At 52.7% G+C, this 20,814-nt stretch overlaps 1 protein-coding gene across 5 annotated transcripts in view; it reads left to right on the forward strand.

Moving 5' to 3' along the window:
- Nucleotides 1-20,814, forward strand: part of LARS2 (leucyl-tRNA synthetase 2, mitochondrial) — a 166,373-nt gene that overhangs the window by 121,372 nt on the left and 24,187 nt on the right. For all 5 annotated transcript variants that reach the window (XM_075547224.1, XM_075547223.1, XM_075547225.1 and 2 more), the window contains 4 exons: nucleotides 289-572; nucleotides 3,512-3,610; nucleotides 7,204-7,341; nucleotides 20,278-20,378. In XM_075547224.1, coding sequence (XP_075403339.1) covers nucleotides 289-572; nucleotides 3,512-3,610; nucleotides 7,204-7,341; nucleotides 20,278-20,378 — 622 coding nt within the window. The remainder of the gene's footprint in view (nucleotides 1-288; nucleotides 573-3,511; nucleotides 3,611-7,203; nucleotides 7,342-20,277; nucleotides 20,379-20,814) is intronic.

Consider the following 20,814-nt stretch of genomic DNA (forward strand, 5'->3'; position numbering starts at 1 on the left):
AATCATAGGCATATCTATGCCCAACACAGTCATAAACTACGAGAAGACTTCCCAAAGTGTGAGGAGACGGAATTAAAAGATCATGGATTTTTTTCCACAAACTTTAGGAAGCCCCCACTCCGCTTCTTAGTATGTAAAATACTATTTTAAAGGGGGTGGGGTCCCAGGAAAGCTGCCCACTTGGGAGTGCCACACAGGAAAACAGCCTTGTGGGGCCATCCTGGGGTGGTCGCCTGTCCTCACGAAGTTGGGAGCAAGCCCCCTCCCCTCCCTCTCTCTCCCTCTCAGTTCACAGGCATGACCCGGCAGGATGCTTTTCAAGGCCTGACTCAGAAAGCGCAGAGGAAGGGCGTGGGTGGAGATGTGACCAGCGCCAAGCTGAAAGACTGGCTGATCTCGCGGCAGCGGTACTGGGGCACGCCCATCCCCATCATCCACTGCCCGGCCTGCGGCCCCGTGCCTGTGCCTCTGGAGGACTTGCCCGTGACCTTGCCCAGCATCTCGGCCTTCACCGGCAAGGGAGGCTCCCCACTGGCCACGGCTGCCGAGTGGGTGAACTGCACCTGCCCCAGGTAAGGCCTGGGATCCACAGCACCTTCCCTCTCAGTGCTACCTCCACTCCCTTCTTCCCTGGCCCGCAGACCCAGGAGCAAACGTCTTCTCGCCGCCTTCCGGGTTTCCTGACACAGGTGTGGATATGGGAAACTCCCTTATTCCTGACATGGGGTAGCCATGGAGCATCTACCCCGGGCGTCTTGGAGACCACGCCTGCGCACTGGCTTTGTCCTGTAACACACCCACACCGCATTTCCTCGCCGCCTCTTTGGAGACAGGACCACGTTTCTATCAGCTCCGGATGCGTGTCAAGGCGGTCTTTATGACGTCATAGAAGCTGGTTCAATCAGCCGATAGCCTGCCCAGCCCCAGCATTTTCCATCCCGCTTTCAGCGGAGCCTCCTTTTGGATCCTCCTGAGAGAATTTCTAAGTAACTTGGTTCTTTGCCAGGACGGTGCTAGACGAACAACTAGTGGGTCAGTAAGGAATCACGGAGTACCGTTGAAAGGCCCAGCAACTAATGGAGTCAAGCACCCGGGCTCCGCCTCTTCCCCTTAGCTGTGTGACCTTGAGTCACTTACCCTCTCTGGACTCCAGCCCCCCGATAGGGACCTAGAGCACAAACCCTTGGGAGGAGTGTATGAGAGAGGGGAGTTGGCACGGGCGGTCCCGCATGCAGCGTGGCCCCTAGCAGCTTGGCAGCCATCCGCCCTGCGATTTGAGCTAGAAGCAGAGGGGCCTGTTTAGGGGGAGCCCTGGAGAAGCTGGAGCTGTTGCTGGCCTTCAGGGATCTGCAGGTGGGGTTCCAGGGACAGCAGCACTTGAGTGTGGTGGTGGTAGAGGTGGGGGAACAGTCAAGCTGGGTGCTTCTCGTGAACGTGTGGGTCCTAGTGCCCCTCAGCCAAGCAGGGCCACCCAGCGGGCAGGGTAGCCGGACACCGGAGTCCAGTGAAGTGGATCCCTTCTCTCATACTCCGAGACCTTGGGTGGGTTCTCTAACCTTTGGGCCCTGCATTATGAACGTGCCAAAGGTGGGGCATGCACAGTGCCGACCTCGTAGCTCCCATTGGTTACGGGGAGGACTTTCAGAGATGATGATGGTTACTGCCATGCTGTCACCGTCCCACCACCGCCTCGTCCATACGGCCCACTTCGGGGCATGAGCAATCAAATGCATGGTCTTTGAATCCACCAAACAGGCCGGAGAGGAAGCCGGCCCAGCAGCCCCGAGCTCCCTGTGACGGCTTTTATAGACCGAGCTCTGCCCTTTCCTCCGGTCCCATACCACTGCATCAATGGCGAAGGAGGGGAAGGAACCTCCTGCTTCTAATTACTTCCCCAAATAGTATCTGAGTTCTGCCCGACTGCTCGCCAAATGGACAGCCCAGCTTTCATTTAGGGATGCGCTGCTGAGATCATCTAACGCAGCCCTGGACAGAAGTCCGCAAGACTCCCTTGAGGCTTTCTCCGTCCCACAAGTGTCTGCCGTCCTCCGTGCCACCCCAGCCTGCTCCCAGTTTGAGGTCCTTCAACAGAAGAGCGTCAGGCTACTACTCCTGCGGCGCCCAGAGAAATCTGGGGTTTCCCTGTGCTCTCCGCAGCCCCTTCCACGAAATGGGCCCGTGGAGGGTCTGGAATGTAATACCCTTACAGCTGCCGCGTGAATGCAACCCCCGTGACTTTGAACTTCAAAGTGAACTCAAGCACTCGTGCGCTGAGCTGGTGAAGATTTCTGCGGTTCTTGTGGGGGCTCAGGCCCCCTCCCCAACTTCTCCAAGACCTCCCAAGAAGTTGCCTTGTGACATGCAAGAGGTTTGGGGACAAGATTGGTCCTGCTTGCATGCCTCAGAAGCGAAAGCCTGACTCAACTGTTCACTCCTGCTGTGGCTCCCCGTGGCCATGGAGGGTCCCTTTTAAATTAGCTAGCTCTGTCCATCAGACCTGAGATGCTGGTCCGCTACTGAGCCAAGCCTGGAGGAGTCTTCAAGGGAGCCAGGCCCCCTCCTTTTGCTAAACTGAACCAGGGGGACCATCTCTGGCACCCTGGGCATTGTGGCTTCGGATACCTACTTCCAGCTCTTTGAATCCCACAGGCCTGCCAGGCTGGGGTCATGCTTCAAGAAAGTGCCGTGCCTCAGGCATCTCTGTTCCCAGGAGGACTCTGCCTTCTTTTCAGCCCTTCACACCGTAGGCAGCTCCCCGAGTTCTCGTCTGTGGGCCATGGGGCTCTGGCCACCCTCCTGAAGGGAATCTGCCTTGAGGCCATGCATACTGATAAGTGCTTCATATCCGGCTCTCTGGGAGCAAAGAATAAAGGAACACTGATTCGTAGCGTTTGCCAATTTGCAGTGTGAACACTCCTAGGGCTAGTTTCTAGCTACCAGCTCGACACCACTTGCTACAGAGTTGGGAAGAGCTGCAAACAGCTGGTGCTGGCCAGCTGGTGAGAGCTGGCTCGCGCACACTACAGTGGTCACTTTCCCACAGCCCCTCCATGGTGGCCCCCTGCCTGCAGAGGAGGGGAGACCCTAGTTCCTTCTCCAACACAACTCATAGCATTGGGCTCCCAGCCCCTCTCCGTAAATGGATTTGCTCCGTAAGCATCATAACATAGGCATTGGCTGAGGGCGAGCTTGACGTGCCTGAAATAGCGATGATGCTTCAAGGAGACTCCCGTGTCTTGTCTTGTCCTCCCAGCTGAGACTTTCCAGCAGGTCACATTGGGAGAAACAGAGATGAAGGCCCGTAATGGCCAAAGAAGGGAATTTCCAGTTGGTAAATTCCCTAAAGCAGCTTGTACGGTCCAGTACGAAAGGCAGAGCTTTTCAGGATCTGCATTATTCTTAGAGCATATTCACGTTCCGTCTCCTTTCCAAAACTTTCCCAAAAGCTTGTGGGAAACTGCCTTGAAATGTATAAAGAACTCAATCTATGGACTGCATTTATTCTTCTTAGGTGCAAGGGAGCCGCCCAGAGAGAGACGGACACCATGGATACCTTTGTTGACTCGGCGTGGTACTACTTCCGGTACACAGACCCCCACAACACTCAGAGGTAAAGCCCCTGGCGGAGTCCTTTCTAGCATAGGTCCCTGTGAGCCCCTCAAGAAGCAGACAGCAGAACAGAATTAGATGCACCACAGGTGCATTGGCGATTCAAATCCCTGTGAAGGAGAAAGGGGAGAGGGGACGAGGAGTCTCTGGGGGCTGCAGACGGTCAGTGCCCTCCGCTGTGACTCAGAGGTTAGAGGGGGGAGTACACCCAGGCCACCTGCACCCTAAACTTGGCCTCTGAAAACCCCGTGGAACACAGTTGTTCCAACTCACGGGGTTTCCAGGAGACAGGCAGAGTAGATGGCAGCCGGGGTGTTTTCTGGAGAAGCATTAAGTAGGGAGCGCTCTCAGGCCATGGCGCAGGGTTAGCACCTGTGAAAGGAAAGATTGGGGGGGGGGTGGTTACTGGGGAAGGTTGGGTAGGAAGATCCTTCAATAGCAATGCTGCTCTGAAAAAGCCGTAACCAGGCCCACGGGCGTCCCCAAGCACAGTGCCCCTGAGAGAGTCCAGGCTGGTCAGAGAGGGCTAGCTCCCGGCCACACTCTGGTGCCCAGCCAGTGCCTGGAATGGATGCCACCACAGCACCAAAGGCCTCAGCCAGGGCTGTGGGTCAGTGCTGCTTGCTGAGACCGGCTCTCTGCAGGAACATGGTAAATCACTAAGATGACTCATACCTGAGGAAATCCTAAGTGCACCAAAAATAATCATCGTAAACTGAAAGGGGATGGGCAAGCTGTTGCCATGCCCCTCTGACCCTGCGTTTATGTGGTCACAGAGATGGACTGCTATTTTTTTAGCCCACAGTCTCTACATGGCCCTGCAAGAGGCCGAGCGTGAGCGAGCAAAGGAGCCCGGGACCACACACAACTTGTAAAATTGATCAATCAATTAAGAGCTAACAATCTACTGTTTTCCTCTGTACCAGGAGAAAGCAGTAAATGACTGCAACGCGGTGGTTCTGAAAGACAGGGCTGGGGGACAGGGAAGGAGTGGGGCTGGGAGCAGGGGTTTTCAGGATCATTGGGCCTCGTGGCCCTGTGTTCACGTTAGCTCAGCGCATATGTTTCTTTGATCAGACAAAAATTATAGGAGAAAGCGAATAGTAGTAGACACGGAGGTGAAGAAAGAAAGTGCCTGGGAAGAGAAGCACACCTGGGCTCAGAGTGCCATCAAAGACCCTGTGCTGAAACTTACAAGGACCCCAGCAAGCTGCCCTCGTCCACGGTAGACACATGCTGAGACCCAGTAGTCCACATGTCCACAGGCCCCTCCTGATTCAGCACTGGTCGTGAAACAATCCATTTCCAGCTAACTGCGTGGCCCACCGGCCCCTGCCTGCCCCTGCCTGCACTGTTCGAATCCCATGCAGAAGGGAGTGGGATCCTGAGTAAATAGTACCCCCGAAAGGCAGAAGTCACCCTCCGGGGTGCCCGCCTCGCCTCCTAGAGCGGGCTGCTGGTGTGTTCCTGTTAATAACAGCAGACGTGGAGCACTTAGATTGCCCCAAATGAAAAGCCCTCTGACAGGGAGACGCGACGTGGCCTTGGTGGGGCCCTTGGCTGCGAGAGGGACATCCTGAGACCTTCGGTTCCCACCACGTGGCGCCCGTGCAGCCCAGCCCTCCCCTCACGAAACACCAGCTCCCCCGGGCCCCAGCCTCAGCCTCAGAGACCGAGGCTTAGTTTACCTGATTGGATGGCATACGTGAGGGTGTTACTTTGGGAACAGGAGAGGCCTGTCTCTCTCTCTCTCTCTCTCTCTCTCTCTCTCTCTCTCTCTCTCTCTCTCTCTCTCTCTCTCCTCACCCCCCACCCCCACCCTCACCCCCACCCCGGGATCTCAATCAGATGATGGAGATTGTGTCCATTAGGACTGGAGAGCTTAAGGAAGGTTTGCTTTTGAGGGGAATCTTTTTTGGCTGGAAAAAAAACCCCAACACCTTGATAATGCTGTGGGTTTGGCATTAGGACACTAGGTCAGAAGTTCAAACCCACCCTCCACTCTTCAGAAAAGGAGGAGGCACCCCCCTGCTCTCATAAAGATTTCATCGTGGGAACTAAGGAGCGTTCTCCACCCCGAGGGTCACGGGGAGTCGGAATGTACTCCACAGCGTCGGGTTGAGCCAGCTAAGCTGCACACTTGAGAGGGGCGAGAGTTGTTGGGGCTGTGGTCTTCCCAGTGTCTACCTGCCCTCTCGGTTCTAATGTCCACTGCAGTAGGTGCACAGAACTCTCTCACAAACCATCCCGACTAATTGTGCCCTAAAAGGGTTTATTGCGGAAGTTAACAAGTTGTAATGCCAGTGTGGAAAGCTCACAGTTGGGTCGTCAGCACATGTTCCGAGTTCTTTCAGGTCTGCTAATAAATGCCCACAGGGCATACCATCCCACTGCCAGCCTCCAACAGCTCAGGTGTGTGGGTTAGCAAGCCCAGCTGCCTGAATTAAGTGCCCAGAGGCACCCCTCTCCACAAGCCTGCCTCCTGCACAGAAGCACCCAGCTGTACTCGCTCCATGGGCTGGGAAGTCCCTCACTGTCCCATGCTCTGGCTCCTGGTTCTGCTGCTGCCACCTGGACCCAGGAGGGTCACTGTGCAGGGATCTCGGGTCCAGAGGACGCCTTCCACTCTGGCTCTTGCTGGCCATGAGAGCCCTCCGCCTGAGTCTCAGAGGGCCCATTTTATACACAGCAGATTGCCACTCTGGGGAATCCTGGTCACAGTACTCACAGGTGAATCCTATCCATATTTCCCCCACCTTCTGACCAGACCCATGCAGGGAAAGGTCATTCGGTGAGAGTTCGGCCGGAAGAACCACATTGACTAATTCACTGCCCCTGTGTTGGCCTACACCAGTTTAATTCTTAATCTGCTTCACCACACCCAGGAGGTCTTGCTGACAATCGGTTCTTTCCAGGCTGCTTTTAAAATAAGATGAAATGTTTAAACCCGCCCCCGAGTCAAGTGCCTGCACTCTAAAGGCTGCATCGCCCTCTATCGGTGAGAACGCAAGCTTCGTAATTCTCACTCAAAATAAAAGCAATCTATCTATCCAGGAAGCCTTGGTGGCTCGGTAGTTAAAAGTGCTGGACTGCTCACCAGAAGGCCCGCAGTTGGCACCCCCAGCTGCTCCACAGGAGAAAGGTGGCATTCTGCTTCCGCAAAGACTGGCGCTGTGGAAGCCCTGCGGGGCAGTTCTGCTCTGTCCCGTAGCTAGATCTAAGGGTTAGGCATTCAGATATGGGCGTCTTACTGAGATCACGGTTTTCCGACTGCTCTGCGTTTGTTTCATATGAAAAGTGCAGTTGTGTAAGTGTGCCAGCGATGTCTTCTAGAGTCAGGCCCAGCCTACATGTAAACCCCTTCCATCCAGTCGCCCTGTCTTTGCAGCCCCAGGCTGCTCCTCCTACCACAGTGTTTGTGATCCGCATCCATGAAGACTGGTCTGACTGGTTTCCTTTACGATGGAAGTCTTTCTCGTGCTGTGTTTGCAAAGGAAGCTCCTGTTCTCCCCTGACACGATTTTGTTAAGGACACAGGCAAATGGGCGGCCCTTTGCATTGGCGGCCAGCTGACGGCTCTTTCCCCTTCTCCAGCCCCTTCAGTGCAGCCTTGGCAGATTTCTGGATGCCTGTGGACTTGTACGTCGGCGGCAAAGAGCACGCTGTCATGCACCTGTTCTATGCAAGATTCCTCAGTCATTTTTGCCACGATCAAAAGATGGTCAGACACAGGTGAGCATCATGCTACGTTGCAAAAGAATTCTGTGCCAGGAATAGCACCTTGAAGCCAGGTACATACAGGAGGCTTCGCAGAATGCGGGGAGGGGTGGGGGGTGCAATGGAAAGATAACAGAACCGCCCTGTGAGCCTTTTGAAACCCCTTCACATAGGTAGAAGAAAAATTCTATTGTCTGAGACTAGTCTGAGGTCAAGATCAGCCTTAACCCTTCCAGCTACGTCTGTATTGTTTCATTCGATCTAGCATGTGGTATTGAATCCTCACCTAAAACCTGCCCTCTGCTCTCCTCTGCCGCTGAGCTAAGTCATGGGTGTTTTCACTTGTGCGGCAGAGTAATTAAGGTTAATGGCTTTTTATAGCTTCCTACCTAAGGTTGTCCTTAATCGTGATTCAGCTCCAGGTAAGCTCTGTGCTTAAGACTGATGGATCCTGCCCCCATGCAGCACCCTGATGAGAGTAGTAACCGATTAAAATCTTGATAACTTTTCCCCTATGGGTTGATTATCTATTCCCCTTCATGTTCAGGAAAATGGGTGCTTTTCTATTGCCCTGAATATCCTACACACACACACAAAATGTAGTTGATGCGTGTGTGCATTTTTAAGAATAAACTTGAGCATCCATGTGGCCTTGGAATACTTGGGGCACCCCTCTCCAATCATATCGCCCCTCTCTCTCCATCTGCCCTGCCCCCACCCCTAGCTAGCCCCAACCTTTACTCTTAGGTTATTCATGTGCTCACTGGTGATTCTTTATCAGTGCGTCTCCTCCGTGTGTGTCCTTAAATGGTACACGTGACCTCGCTTTCCTTGCTGGGTGAATACTTTGGACACTGCTAGCACTGATAAACTTTGTGTGCCTGTTATTTCTTCTCCATAATAAACATGAAATAGCAACAGAAGAAGTACGTGTGTGTGTGTATGTGTGTGTGTGTGTAGTTTGCTTAGAATTACATTGACTGTAGATCAGTGAGGAAAGGTATGACTGTTTTTATATTTGTCTTCCTGTCTATAAGCATCCTGTAGCTCTCCGTTTATTTTGTGTGTCGAATATTCTTCAGTAAAGCCCCGTTTTCTCCATAGTGGGATGACACGTTTTTGTTGCTTTGTAATTTTGCTGCTGTTATAAATGGTTTCCCTGTTCTAGGTAGTTGTTGTTTTGGTTTGTTTTTTATTTTTTTGGCTTCCATTTAGTAATACAATCAGTTTTAGCGTATTGGTGTTACATCTAAAAAGCTTGCTAATAGTTTGCCAAGAGCTTTTATCATAAACAGACTTGGAATTTCGGCGTTTCCCTCACCCATGGGTATAAACATGGGATTTTTCCTTTAATAATTAATGTGGTAAATTTTAATCAATATAATTTTATTTATTAAAAGATCATTTTATTGGGGGCTCTTTTAGCTCTTATAGCAAACCATACATCAGTTGTATCAAGCATATTTGTACATATGTTGCCACTGAGCCCTTCGTATCAGCTCCTTTTTTCCCTCCCTACTTCCCCCATCCTCATGACCCTTTGAAAAATTATATATTATTTTCATATATTACACTGACCACTGACTCCCTTCCCCCATAGTTTCTGTTGTCTGTCCCCCTGGAAGGAGGGGTGTGTGCTTATGTGTCTTATCATTGTGATCAGTTCCCCCTTCCTCCCCACCTCTTCTCACCTTCCCCCTACCCTCTCCTGGTGTCTGCTACTCCCATTCCTGTTTCTGTATCCTGTGTGTCCTGTGCTCTTATCTCTTATCTGTTTGTAACTGTGCACATGCTCTGGTCTAGCCCACAGTGAAGGGCAGGACTGGGGTCATGACAGTGGGGGGTGAGGAAGCCTCAAGGAACCAGAGGAAAAGTGTGTGTTTCCTCGGTGCTTTACTGCACCTTGATTGACTCATCCCTTCCTCGTGACCCTTCTGTCGGGGGATGTCCCACTGCCTGCAGATGGGTTTGGGGTCTCTGCTCTGACCCTCCTCGCTCTCAACAATATGGTTTTTTTAATAGAATTTTTATCTCTGAAGTTTACATGTTGGGTGCATTGCTGTATCCATTCTGCTGATACTTCGTGTTCGACTTTGACGTCTGTGTTCCCTGGTGAATGGTTATAGGCATGAACCCACTCGGTTGTGATCCACAGAGTTGGCGGTTTGAACCCTCCGGCCTCTCTCTGGGAGTCAGAAATGTGACAGTCTGCTTCCTAAAGGCTACAGCCCCAAACGAACTCCCTGCCATCGAGGAGAAGCCGACCCAGTAGTGACCCTGTATGACAGGGTAGGACTGCCCCTGTGGGTTTCTGACGCTCCCCCGTCTTTCTCCGGAGGACCAGCTGGGGCGTTCAAACTGCAGGCCTTGTGGATGGAAGCCCAACTCAGAACCACTCTGCCACTAGGGCTCCTGCAAACGCTCAGGGGGGCGTGGTTCTGCCCTTTAGGGTCACTGGGAGATGAAGTGACGTGCCAGCAGTGGGTCGGGCTGGTTGGGATATTCGTGTGAGCTTTATGGGATATATTATGGCATGTGCCTCCCCACGCACCCCCGTAGAATCTGTGCAAGACTAGAACTGTTTGGTTCATAGCTGGTAGCATTTAGCTGTCAAGCTGTAAGCGCTGGGACTTGTGTGGGGCGATTCATATTTGCAGTTCCCGTTTGCTGTTCAAGTTTGCTGTCTCTTCTTAGGTTCGTTGGGGCTTTTTATTCGAAGAGCACATCTCGTTTTCTGTCTATTTTCAAATTTGCTGGCAAAATGTTTTCTACATCTCATTTTTTATCTGTGTTGCATCTGTTTGCTTTCTCCCTTTTTGCTCCAAATATTGTTTACTTATGATCCTCTCTCTTTATTTTTCCTTGATCATGCTACCCAAGGTTTGTTTAGTTAGTTTATTCAAAGACGCAAACATTAACTTTGTTGATCCGTTCTATATTAGTTTTCTGACTTCTTAATTACTTCCTCCCTCCCTTGGGTTTATTCGGTCTGACTTCTGAAGTGGGATGCTTACAGTGTTTGCAGCTTATCTCATGTGAGCAGTTAGATCTATGTATTCTCCTGTCCCGCCGTGACTGGAATCTGCGAGTCTCCTCTTTGCTACTGTTCCAGCTCTTAGCGTTTTCTGGTTCCCACGTGAGTCGTTTCCTTTGCACCAGGACGTGTGGAGAAGCGTGGTTTTGATTTTAAGATAGAGTCATCTGCTTACTGATAATTCCTGCCTTAATTACATGGTGATCAGAGAACATGGTCTTTGTGGTATTCGAATTTGAAGCCTTGTGGGTGTTACCTTTGTAGAGTAAAAACCGTTCAGTTTTTGTAAATGTGTACTTTCTGTTGGATGGAATATTCTCTGTATGGCATTAGATGAGATTTATTCATCAGTGCTATTGTGATCTTTTATTATTAAAAGATCATTTTATTGGGGGCTCCTACCACTCTTATAACAATCCAAATTTGTTATAACATGATGCCAAATATGTTTCCACCCTCAATTTCTAGACATTTACTTTCTATTGAGCCCTAGTACCAGCTCCTCTTTCTCCCCCCCCATGACCCCTTGATAAATTATAAATTATTATTCTTTTCATATCTTACACTGACCACTGCCTTCCTTCCCCCATGGATTCTGTTGTTCATCCCCCTGGAGGGGGTTGGTGTGGTTATGTGTCCATCATTGCGATTGGCTCTCCCTTCCTCCCCACCCTCCCATTACCCTATTGGTGTTGCAACTCCCATTCCTGTTCCTGGGTTCCTTGTGTCCTGAGTTCTTATCTCTTATCTGTACCTGTGCACATGTTCCGGTCTAGCCCGCAGTGAAAGGCAGGACTGGGGTCATGATAGTGAGGGGTGAGGAAGCCGCAAGGAACCAGAGGAATATTGCATCTCAACAGTGATGTGGGTCTCCACATGGCTTCTCCAGCTCCAGGGCTTTGGCTCTATCAGCATACCTTCAAGTGGCTTGTCAGCAGGAAGAGAAGCAGAGTCTGAGTGTATCTGGCCTCCAGTGAGCTATTTATCTACATGGTGTCTCCAAATGAGGTCATCAAACTGCCACCTGATAGGCTAGACTCCACCCTTCAAGTTGATACCAGATTATGTAACTAGCACACTCATTTTAAATGTCACATTCAAGCAGTCCTATTATGCATATGCCTTTTGGTGTTTTACTTCATGTTGTATCTTTCCATAACCGGCACCTACAGTTTTCCTTCTTTTATAACTTCTGCCGCCTGTGCCGCCGGATGGATCTGCCAGCAATTCCTAACGCCTTCTCCCAGTTGCTCGTTCTCTCTCTCTCTCTCTCTCTCTCTCTCTCTCTCTCTCTCTCTCTCTCTCTCTCTTTCTCAGGCACACACACACACACACACACGTGACTTGTTCTCTCTATTCTTGGCAAATACTTTGGAGCATATGAGTAAGGTTAAGGCCTACTGCCAGACGTACTGGATCAAGGATGTGTGTTTTGTTGTCTTTTTTTATAGGTATTGAAAAATATGTTTCTCTGTAATTCAAACTGAAACCCAGTTTCGTGAAGAGCCCCTTTGAGAGCTCCCTCGCTGCACCCTCAGCCCTGCCCCCCTGCTGCTCACACACACATATGGATTCAATGTCATCTTCCCTTCAGAGAGCTGATTGAAACCTGGCTAAACACTGAAAGCAGCTTCCTTCTCATTAGATGTGGAGACCTTCACACGCGAAAATACACTGACCTATTTCGGGACATTAAATGTTCATCTTAACCGTATTAATCTTTGTTAAGTGAACTAGTTAAAATGTCTACACGTTGGATGTTAGAGCTTACCAGCTGTGCTCTGCAGAACCTGACCTCAATCGATAAAGATTACCCTTGAAGTTAGAAATTGTGTTACTATCATAGCCTCACGGTGTGACACATTCTCAGTGAGTGTGGGTTTAAATAAGTTGAGCTTGACGCTTTGGTCTAAACAGATTCAATGTGATGTCCCTCACAGGAAATAGGAGCTCTAGTGGCAAAGTGGGTTATGTATGAGTCGGACAGTTCCCTCCAGGTCCACAGTTCAAAACCACCAGCCACGTGTGGAAGAAGTTGAGACTTTCTGTGCTCATGAGGATTTACAGTCTCTGAAGCCCACAAAGGCAGTTGTTTTGATGTCCATGGGAAACGCCCTCCTTTGATGAAGAGAATTAGGGAGAGGCTAAGTTTAAACACCAGCTAGGCACTAAGAAATGTGCCCTGCCCCTGGAGGCCCAGAATCAGCTCAGGCATGGTTTCTGGCTCCCTCCCAGTGGGGTGCATTCCGGCCAGCTTCTGAATATGTGTCTGCAGAGCTAATGTAACAAATCACCTCGTCTAAGCGGCAGGCCAGGGCCTGGCCACTTGCACGCCTTCTCTACAGCGATTTGAAGCTCTCCCCGAGATGAAAGAAGTCTCCCGAGTTCCTGCATCGTTTTAAAATACCATTCCCAGGACGGGTTTGACTCGGCCTGATTGACAGTGCTTCCTGGTACCCAGCTTGCCCACCACCATCTTTTTTCATTTATTTGCTTTTGGGTTTGTATAAGTCATTTTATTAGGGGCTCATACAACTCTTATCACAATCCATACATACATCAACTGTGTAAAACACATTTGTACATTCATTGCTTTCATCATTCTCAAAACATTTGCTCTCCGCTTAAGCCCCTGGCATCAGCTGCTCGTTTTTCCCCCTCCCTCAAGAACCCTTGGTAATTTATAAAATTATTATTTTGTCATATCTTACACTGTCTTCCCTTCACCCACTTTTCTGTTGTCCATCTCCCAGGGAGCAGGTTATATGTAGATCCTTGTAATTGGTTTCCCCTTTCTCCCCCACCCTCCCTCTACCCTCCTGGTATGGCCACTCTCAGCACTGGTCCTGAAGGAATCCTCTGCCCTGGATTCCCCATGTTTTCAGTTCCTATCTGTATCAGTGTACATCCTCTGGTCTAGCCGGATTTATAAGGTAGAATTGGGATCATGATAGTGGGGAGCATGGGGAGAAGCATTTAGGAACTAGAGGAAAGTTGTATGTTTCATCATTGCTGCATCACACCCTGACTGGTTCATCTCCTCTCTGCAACCCTTCTGTAAGGGGAAGTCCAGTTGCCCACAGATGTGTTTTGGGTCCCCACTCTGCACTCCCCCTCATTCTCACTGATAGGATTTTTTGTTCTGATGATGCCTGATATCTGATCCCTTCAACACCTCGTGATCACACAGGCTGGTATGCTTCTTCCATGTGGGGTTTGTTGCTTCCCTGCTAAATGGCCACTTGTTTACCTTCAAGCCTTTAAGACCCCAGACACTGTATCTTTTGATAGCCGGGCACCATCAGCTTTCTTCACCACATTTCCTTTTGCACCAGTTTATCCTCAGCAATCGTATGGGGAGGTGAGCACACAATGATAGAATTTTTTGTTCTTTGATGCCTGATCACTGATCCCTAAGGCACCTTGTGATCATGCTGATTCCCACCACCATCTCTAAAGGACAGTTCTATGGTGTAAACTGAGATTAAAAAGAAAACCAAACCTGCTGCCTTAAAGTCCCCCCTGGCTCAGAGCGACCTCACAGGGCAGACAGAGCTGGTCCGCCAGGTTTCTAAGGCTGCAGTCTTGGTGGACGCTGGCTGCCCGAAGGTGGCAGGGCGTCAATTCAACATCATCTCAGTCTGCAGCCAAAGCGCTTTAACCTCTGTGCCATAGGGAGGGATCCTTTAATTGAGACACGCCTATGAAATTCTTCCAAGATGGTAAGGTTTTATTCCTGGCTCCCTTTCCCCAACAATGTCCTTTTGAGTCCTCAGGAAGCCTGACACCTTTCTATTTTAAATGTTTATTTGAAGTGTAGATAGAGCACACCCTGTCCAGGTGTCTAGTTCACTGATACAGATTACCCCCTTCAAGCCATAGGAACATTGTTTTGTTTTGATTTTTAAGTTTTATCAGCGCTTCATGCACTGTCAGGACAACCCAGTAGCGCAGCCACATCAAGAAGAGTTTGTATGATCTTTCCCACAGTCAGTTCTAGAAGGTTTTCTTCCCCCCACCTGGTACTGGCTGTCATTCATGTAATCTTTCTTCGGTTTTGGCAAAAGCAACACACAACAAAACACTCTCCAATTCAACAACTTCTCCGTGTACAACTCCGTGCCTTCGATTCCCTCTTCGTGCTGTACAGCCATGCTCGGTGCCCCTCTCCAGGTGGATGAGGGCGGGACCTGGCTTGCCCGAGTCTGAACTGCCCCTCCACCCGGACCCAATACTGACACGCTACCCTGGGGCTCGAAGGTGACACCCGGAGATACCATTTCCGGTTTGAAGATTCTTCTCTCGGGGCGTGCCCCCAGCCCCACTGTCCCCAGATGGGATTGCAGGAGGTGGCATTCTGGCCCGGACGTTCCCCGCGTGGGATCAGAACTCTTGTGCAGACTGTGTGATGCAAAGGTTTGTCAATGGTAGTTGGGCACCCTTGCATGTCTGCCCCTGCCCCTGCCCTTCACCCCTGCTGCCTGTGTGCAGGAAAACCAGGCTGACTCAAATGAGACCAAGCCAAAATTGGCCTGTTCCTCTGACAACTCGTGCAGGATTCTGAGTAGAATTTCCTAGAACCTCCATATGACTCTTCTCTGCTGGTGGGGAAAGGCTGGGGGATTGAGCCCCATCAGCCGTGGGTGTGTTTCTCCTGATTGAGTGGCTGTGTTTCTGAAAAGCGTCTAAGTCATGTTCTGTTCCCTCCGGGTTAGCATGGTCACCAGGGAGGGATTGACGAGCGCCGTCCATCGTGCCCCGACACCCTGGCCTTGGTCCCAAGAAGTCACTCAGGGCTGGGAAAACCCCCACCCCACCCCACCCCCCGAGACTTGCTCTGGGCTCATGTACTCCATGGACTGACTTTGTGACTTTGGGTAAGAGCCCCAGCCCCTCCGGGCTTCAGTGACGCCAAGTACGAGGACCACGAGCCGATCTGAGCAGGCCCGGGCTTGTTCTGCTGACAGTGCCTCCAATGAAACCGTGTGGGTCTCTGCCATCGCTCCGTGGTCCCAGTCCTCGCATGTCTCGCTCTCCTCGGGTTTGCCAGCAGACCCCGACAGCATCTGACAGCAGATGCCTTAGCTGTCTCATCCGAGACAATAGGGCCCGTTGGCGCCAGCAGGAAATCTGCATGAGAAGCCACTCCCAAAGACCACACAGCCCACTGTCCCAGAGTTCCCTCACCGAGAGCCATAGCCAGAGAAGCACAAAGCTGGCTGCAAGGAGCTGTCGGTTTTTCCCACGTGGCAGAGGGGCAAGGAGGTGGGGCTGGGAGTGGCCCCTCCCATGGGGTGGGCATGGCTTCAGTTGGGGGCCTCCTTGCATTGGCCCTCGGAGCTGGGTGCCCAGGGGAAGGGCCCCATGGCCTGGCACCTCTGCACTGACAGGAGGACACCTTCCCTTTCCTTCAGGGGAGACCGCTGTCCATCTGGGAACCCTGTCGGGCTTCTTTGTTGCTCCTGAATGCAGCCCAGAGAGGGACAGAATCCCCCTGCCACTCAAGGCTAGTACGGGGGGGTGGGGGGGTGGAGGGTCTGTTCAGCGATGCTGCTGCTGGCACTGACCCGCTAGCCTGCCTGCAGAGCTGTGCCTCCCCCTCCAGTCTGACCACGGCCTTGTTCGGACCTCCCCGCAGTAACAAGGCCCCCTCCGTGCCCCTGGCTCTGGAAAACGGAAAGGCCGGGATTGAAAGAGCGATTGGAGCAGAATCCTGCAACACCGGCTAATTACGTGAGCAGGATGGCGTAGAACCAGGGAGGAGGAAGAGGGCTCATTAAGCGGCTCTGCCTTAAGGACCAGCCCCAGGGAGAGGCTGTCTCCGCAGCCAGGGGGGCTTCCTGCTGGGGGGGTACAGGTTAGGGGGGCCCTGAAAGCAGCCTGTCCATCTCTGCGCTGAGGTGGCTCGTCCTTCTGTCCAAGTGGTTGAGTCCCTTCGCGGCGCCCTCTCCTTCAGCGCTCTCTGCCTTTACCCTCCCTCCCTCCCTCAGTCAGAGGTCAGTTCAGGGTTTCTCGTTTTGTTGGGTTTTTCAGTTTTCATTATTCTTGCTTTCTGTTACCAGTATCTTTTTAAATTTGCACGTTGAACATCTGCGAGGGACCATGGCGAGTAGTAGCGTCAGCACGCTCTGCACTGGAGCGTTGCGTGCAGGGCATGGGACTAACAGGATGACGTCAGCCCCGCCCCCCCCCCAAAGGTGTGCGAAGGTGCAATTGGTGGGAACTCAGAGTGGTCGTCGTGGGGGTGGGGGGGCTGCTGGTCAGTCCTGGGGGCCCCAGGGCCTCTCTCCATCCTGGTGGCGTGCCATAGTCACTCATGGGGAAAGAGGAGGGGGAGAGTGGCCTGTGCTCATAAAGATGAAATCAGCTGGGGTCCCGGGAAGGCAAGGCAGGGGTCGTTGGTGGCTAGAGGTGCACATGGTTCCCTGGCCTAGAAAGCCCCCGCCAGGAGGTCTGTGTTCCAATGCCTGGACAGCTCGGTTGCGGATGTGAGGGGGCTTCAAGAAGTTTGTGGGGAGTGGAAATTTTCACAGATATTCTGAAGCCACCTTGATAAATTGGCTCGCTGTCACTGTCCCAGGGACCATCCGGTTGGTGAGAGTGAGCGAGCGAGTCAGTAAGAGGGAGAGAGAGAGGGAGAGAGAAGGCGAGCAAGTACGCAGGAAAAACGTCTCCTTGGCCGTGAGGCTGTAGCCTGCGCTTGGTGTCTGCACCGACAGGACTGGGCTCCACGCCAGCAGGGTCCTCGCATCTTATCCTTCATTCTCAATTCCTTGTATCTCCACGGACCACTTCTTGCCACCTCCTCCGGGTGCTGATGACTGGTTAGGGGCATGTCTGCCCCCCCCCCCCCAAAGCTCTGGATAAACGACGGAGTGCTCAGCTCCCAGTGGCCCGAGGATCCGTGGAACGCATCCACCAGCATGAGTCCTTGTGCGCAGCTGAAGACAGGAGAGAGTGACAACCAGGCACCTCCCACCCTGGCACGTCCCCTCGAGCCCTGGGAAACAGAGGGCAGGTTTGAACAAGCAGGACCCCCAGCGCAGCAGTCCCACGCGGGCATTCCTGTCCCTGTCCATGCCCTTCTGCTGACGAGCCTTGTAGCTTGTAGTGCGCAGTTTGGTCTTTCATGTACCCCACTCTCCAGAAGATCAAGACTGGAAGCCGTTGCAGCTAGTGCCTGACCCTTCACCACCTTTCTTTATCCCCTGCTTCCACACTGTTCCCAGCTCGGCCGACAGCGGGTTAACTTGCATAGTCACTGAACAACTTGGCCTGTGTCGAAATCATGTAATATTTCTTGAGCATCGGCCCTGAGCTAGGCACGGGGAGAGATCACCCAGGAATTTTCTCCTACTCCTTTCAGGAAGGAGCCCTGGTGCCATGATAGGCTCTGGGTGGCATGTGAGAGGTCCAAGCTTACGAGCCACTCACTTCCCAGGAGACACAGGAGGTGGTGTGCTTCAGTCAGGATTGGCAGGTTGAGGAGCACTGTGAAGCAGCTCCACTCTGTCCCATCAAGTCAGAGTGAGTAGGATTGACAAGCTGGCTGTGGCAGGGGATAAAATAAAATCCCTGCCAAACCCAGGTCAGGTACCACAGTGTGCATGTCAGCTGAGGAGGAACAGCCAGTTCTGGCCAGGAGGTGCTTTTGGAGCCAAGCCTGGAAGACCAGGGGGCTCTGAGAGCTCGGCGGTGTGATATGTCAGGTGCGGGACCAGAGCCAGTGAGGACAGGCCGACTGTGCCCACAGCATCCGGAAAGCCCCGAGCAAGCCCTTACCACCCAGGCCAAGGAAGTTGGACTTGCCCTGGGGGGAATCCATCTTCTGGTGTGACTAGACCCTCTTCCTTCTCAGAGCTGAGAATCATCGGGCAGGCCTCACTGTACTTATCCCGGGGCTTAGCTCAGAGCCAGACACTTAGTAGACACTCGGGAAATGTCTGTCGGTAAATAAACGATCCCTGTCTGAGTCATCCAGCAAGTGCTGCTCTTGATTAGTGCTGTCTGCCTGAGCACAGGTGCTGGCAGTAGAGCAGCTATGGCCCAGCCGGGAGCCAAGTGGGAAAGCCCCCTCTCCCCCCCAGCACCCTTTGGAGAAGATGGAGAACCGGGCACACGGCACCCCTCGAGTCCCCCCCCCCCTGCCCCCCGTGCAGCTTACTGCCAGCAGCGGCCCCTTGTTTAACCAGAAGGCCTCGTTTCCCACACCTGATGCAGCAGAACCCATTGTAAGGGAATGACCACCTGCCCATTCCCCGGAGCACCCCCAATGTGGGCACTCCTTAGAAGTCCCTCTGAGAAGGCCACACATGGCTTCTAAGCACCAACTAAGCCAGTCAGGAGTCCTGATGGCGGGGCGGGGCAGGAGATGGGCTGCTGACTGCAAAATCAGGTATTCAAACCCACCAACTGCTCTGGGGGGGGGGAGATGAGGCGTTCTTTCTGCCCCCCCCCTCCCTCAGAGGTAGGAGGTGGGTCAGCCTCTGTTTCTGGTGGATACATCAACCCAGGGCTCTTAGACTCCGTATGCAGGTACGTGTCACACAGGTAGTGTTTGCTGTCCTTCATTTAAATGGTGGCTTAAGGGCCAGGGAAAGGAGACCCAACATGTAGGGGACACCAAGCCTCTGAAGGGTGAAGGGCTTATTTGGGGGTGGCTCCGAGCACTGGTGGAGCAACACGTGGACATAACGATTCCCTTGGCCTGTGAAGACTTGTGGAGGCGGGCAGACGTTCCATCACAGATGAGGGGCTCCATGGGAAATTCCATTAACTTCTGATCCTGCTGCTTCCGTGAACTGCTCAAAGCCTTTCGTACCTATGTACCACAGTTTTTACACACAGGGTTTACAGGATGAGGTTGGAGGGTGGTGAGGTCCAAGCCAGCAGGCTGCAACTGCGTCCACTCCCACAAGGTGGCAATAGCTGAACAGGGTCCCTCTCTCTCCTTCTGCCGCCTCCTATGCTGATGATCCTACTCTACTGTTTTAATGGATTTCCTTTTATTGTAATTAGGGGCTGGGGTTTGCATTTCAGACTATCAACAGTCCAAACCACTCATCAGCATCACCACCCCCATTCTGCCCCCATCCCCAGCTTCCCTTCCCCCTTGCATGGGCCCCATCCTCCTTCCACCCAAGTTCATACCTGTCAACCTAGTCCCTTGCTTCCTCCTCCTGCCCTTGGGAGCCTCCAAGGGCTGTTCCCTGTGGCTCTGATTTCTGCCCCTGCAGCAGTGGGCTCATCTAATAGTTTGCCTCCTGTGACGGACTAACTTCACTCCACATAATGTTCCCTGGGCCCATCCATGTCTTGGCGCGTTTCATGGTTCTGTCACTGTTTTTCACTGAGCGTATGATCCCGTGTCTGTGTGCATTCCGCCACTGGTGGGCACTTGGGCTGTTTCCAGCCTCTGGCTGCCATGAACCATGCTGCCGTGAACATGGGAGCGCCTACAGCCAGTGGTGGTGCTGCGGCGCTTGCCTCTCTAGGCTGGGTGCCCGGCAGAGGGAGGGATTACTGGGCCACGGGGCATTCTTTTGGAGGAATGCTAATGGCCTTCCATCAGGCTCATGCAGATTGACAGACCCACCAGCAGTAGGGACCCAAACCTGCGCCTCCTGTGCAGAAAAGGCAATACTACAGCCAAGTCCCCCCTGCCCTCCTGTTTACACAGTGGAGTTCTAATGAGGTGGAAAGCAAAGATGGCCGCGGACTTCAGAGTCAGTGGTTCGAACCCGCCAACCGCTCCTCAGGAGAAAGAGAGGCTCTCTGCTGCCGTCAAGAGTGACAGTCTCGAAACCCAGGGGGCCGGTTCTGCGCTGCCCCCTGGGGTCACATTGTGTTGGACTGGACACATGGCAGTGAGGGGATCCACAGCCAACCCATCTCCTCTCCCCGTTTTCTTCCCCCAGGGAGCCGTTCCGTCAGCTGCTGGCCCAGGGCCTCATCAAGGGGCAGACCTTCCGCCTCCCTTCTGGGCAGTGTCTACAAAGAGAGGACGTCGATCTCACAGGTAATAGAGCCTCGAGGGATGAATGGCCCGTGTGTCCCTGTCCAGGTCCCCGGGCTCATGTGCGCAGCCAGGGCTGCCTGGGGATCTAGGAAGAGACGCTGAGGTCACGCGGTCTCTTGCTCTGGACCTGCCCCTTCTGAATGCTGGTGTGGCGACCTGCTGCCTGCCCCTCTGTCCCGGCCCCCTTCAGCTCCTCGGTCAGTGCAGCTTCGGGAAGGATTTCTATTTGTACACCTCCCGGGACTGCTGGTTCCCTCTGCCCTCCTGCCGTTGGGCTGAACGTTCAGGGTCCCCTCTGACTCTCCCAGGGGCCCCTCCCACAAGAACAAGATCCATGGAAATGGAGAAGCGCAGACTGTGGCCTAGACGGAGGGGAGCAGGCAGGCCAACTGCTTCAGTGGGATTCTGCCAGCGGACACTTTCAATTGCTCCCCCA

The sequence above is a fragment of the Tenrec ecaudatus genome, chromosome 4 (genome assembly GCF_050624435.1).
Source record: "Tenrec ecaudatus isolate mTenEca1 chromosome 4, mTenEca1.hap1, whole genome shotgun sequence".
NCBI lineage: Eukaryota > Metazoa > Chordata > Mammalia > Afrosoricida > Tenrecidae > Tenrec > Tenrec ecaudatus.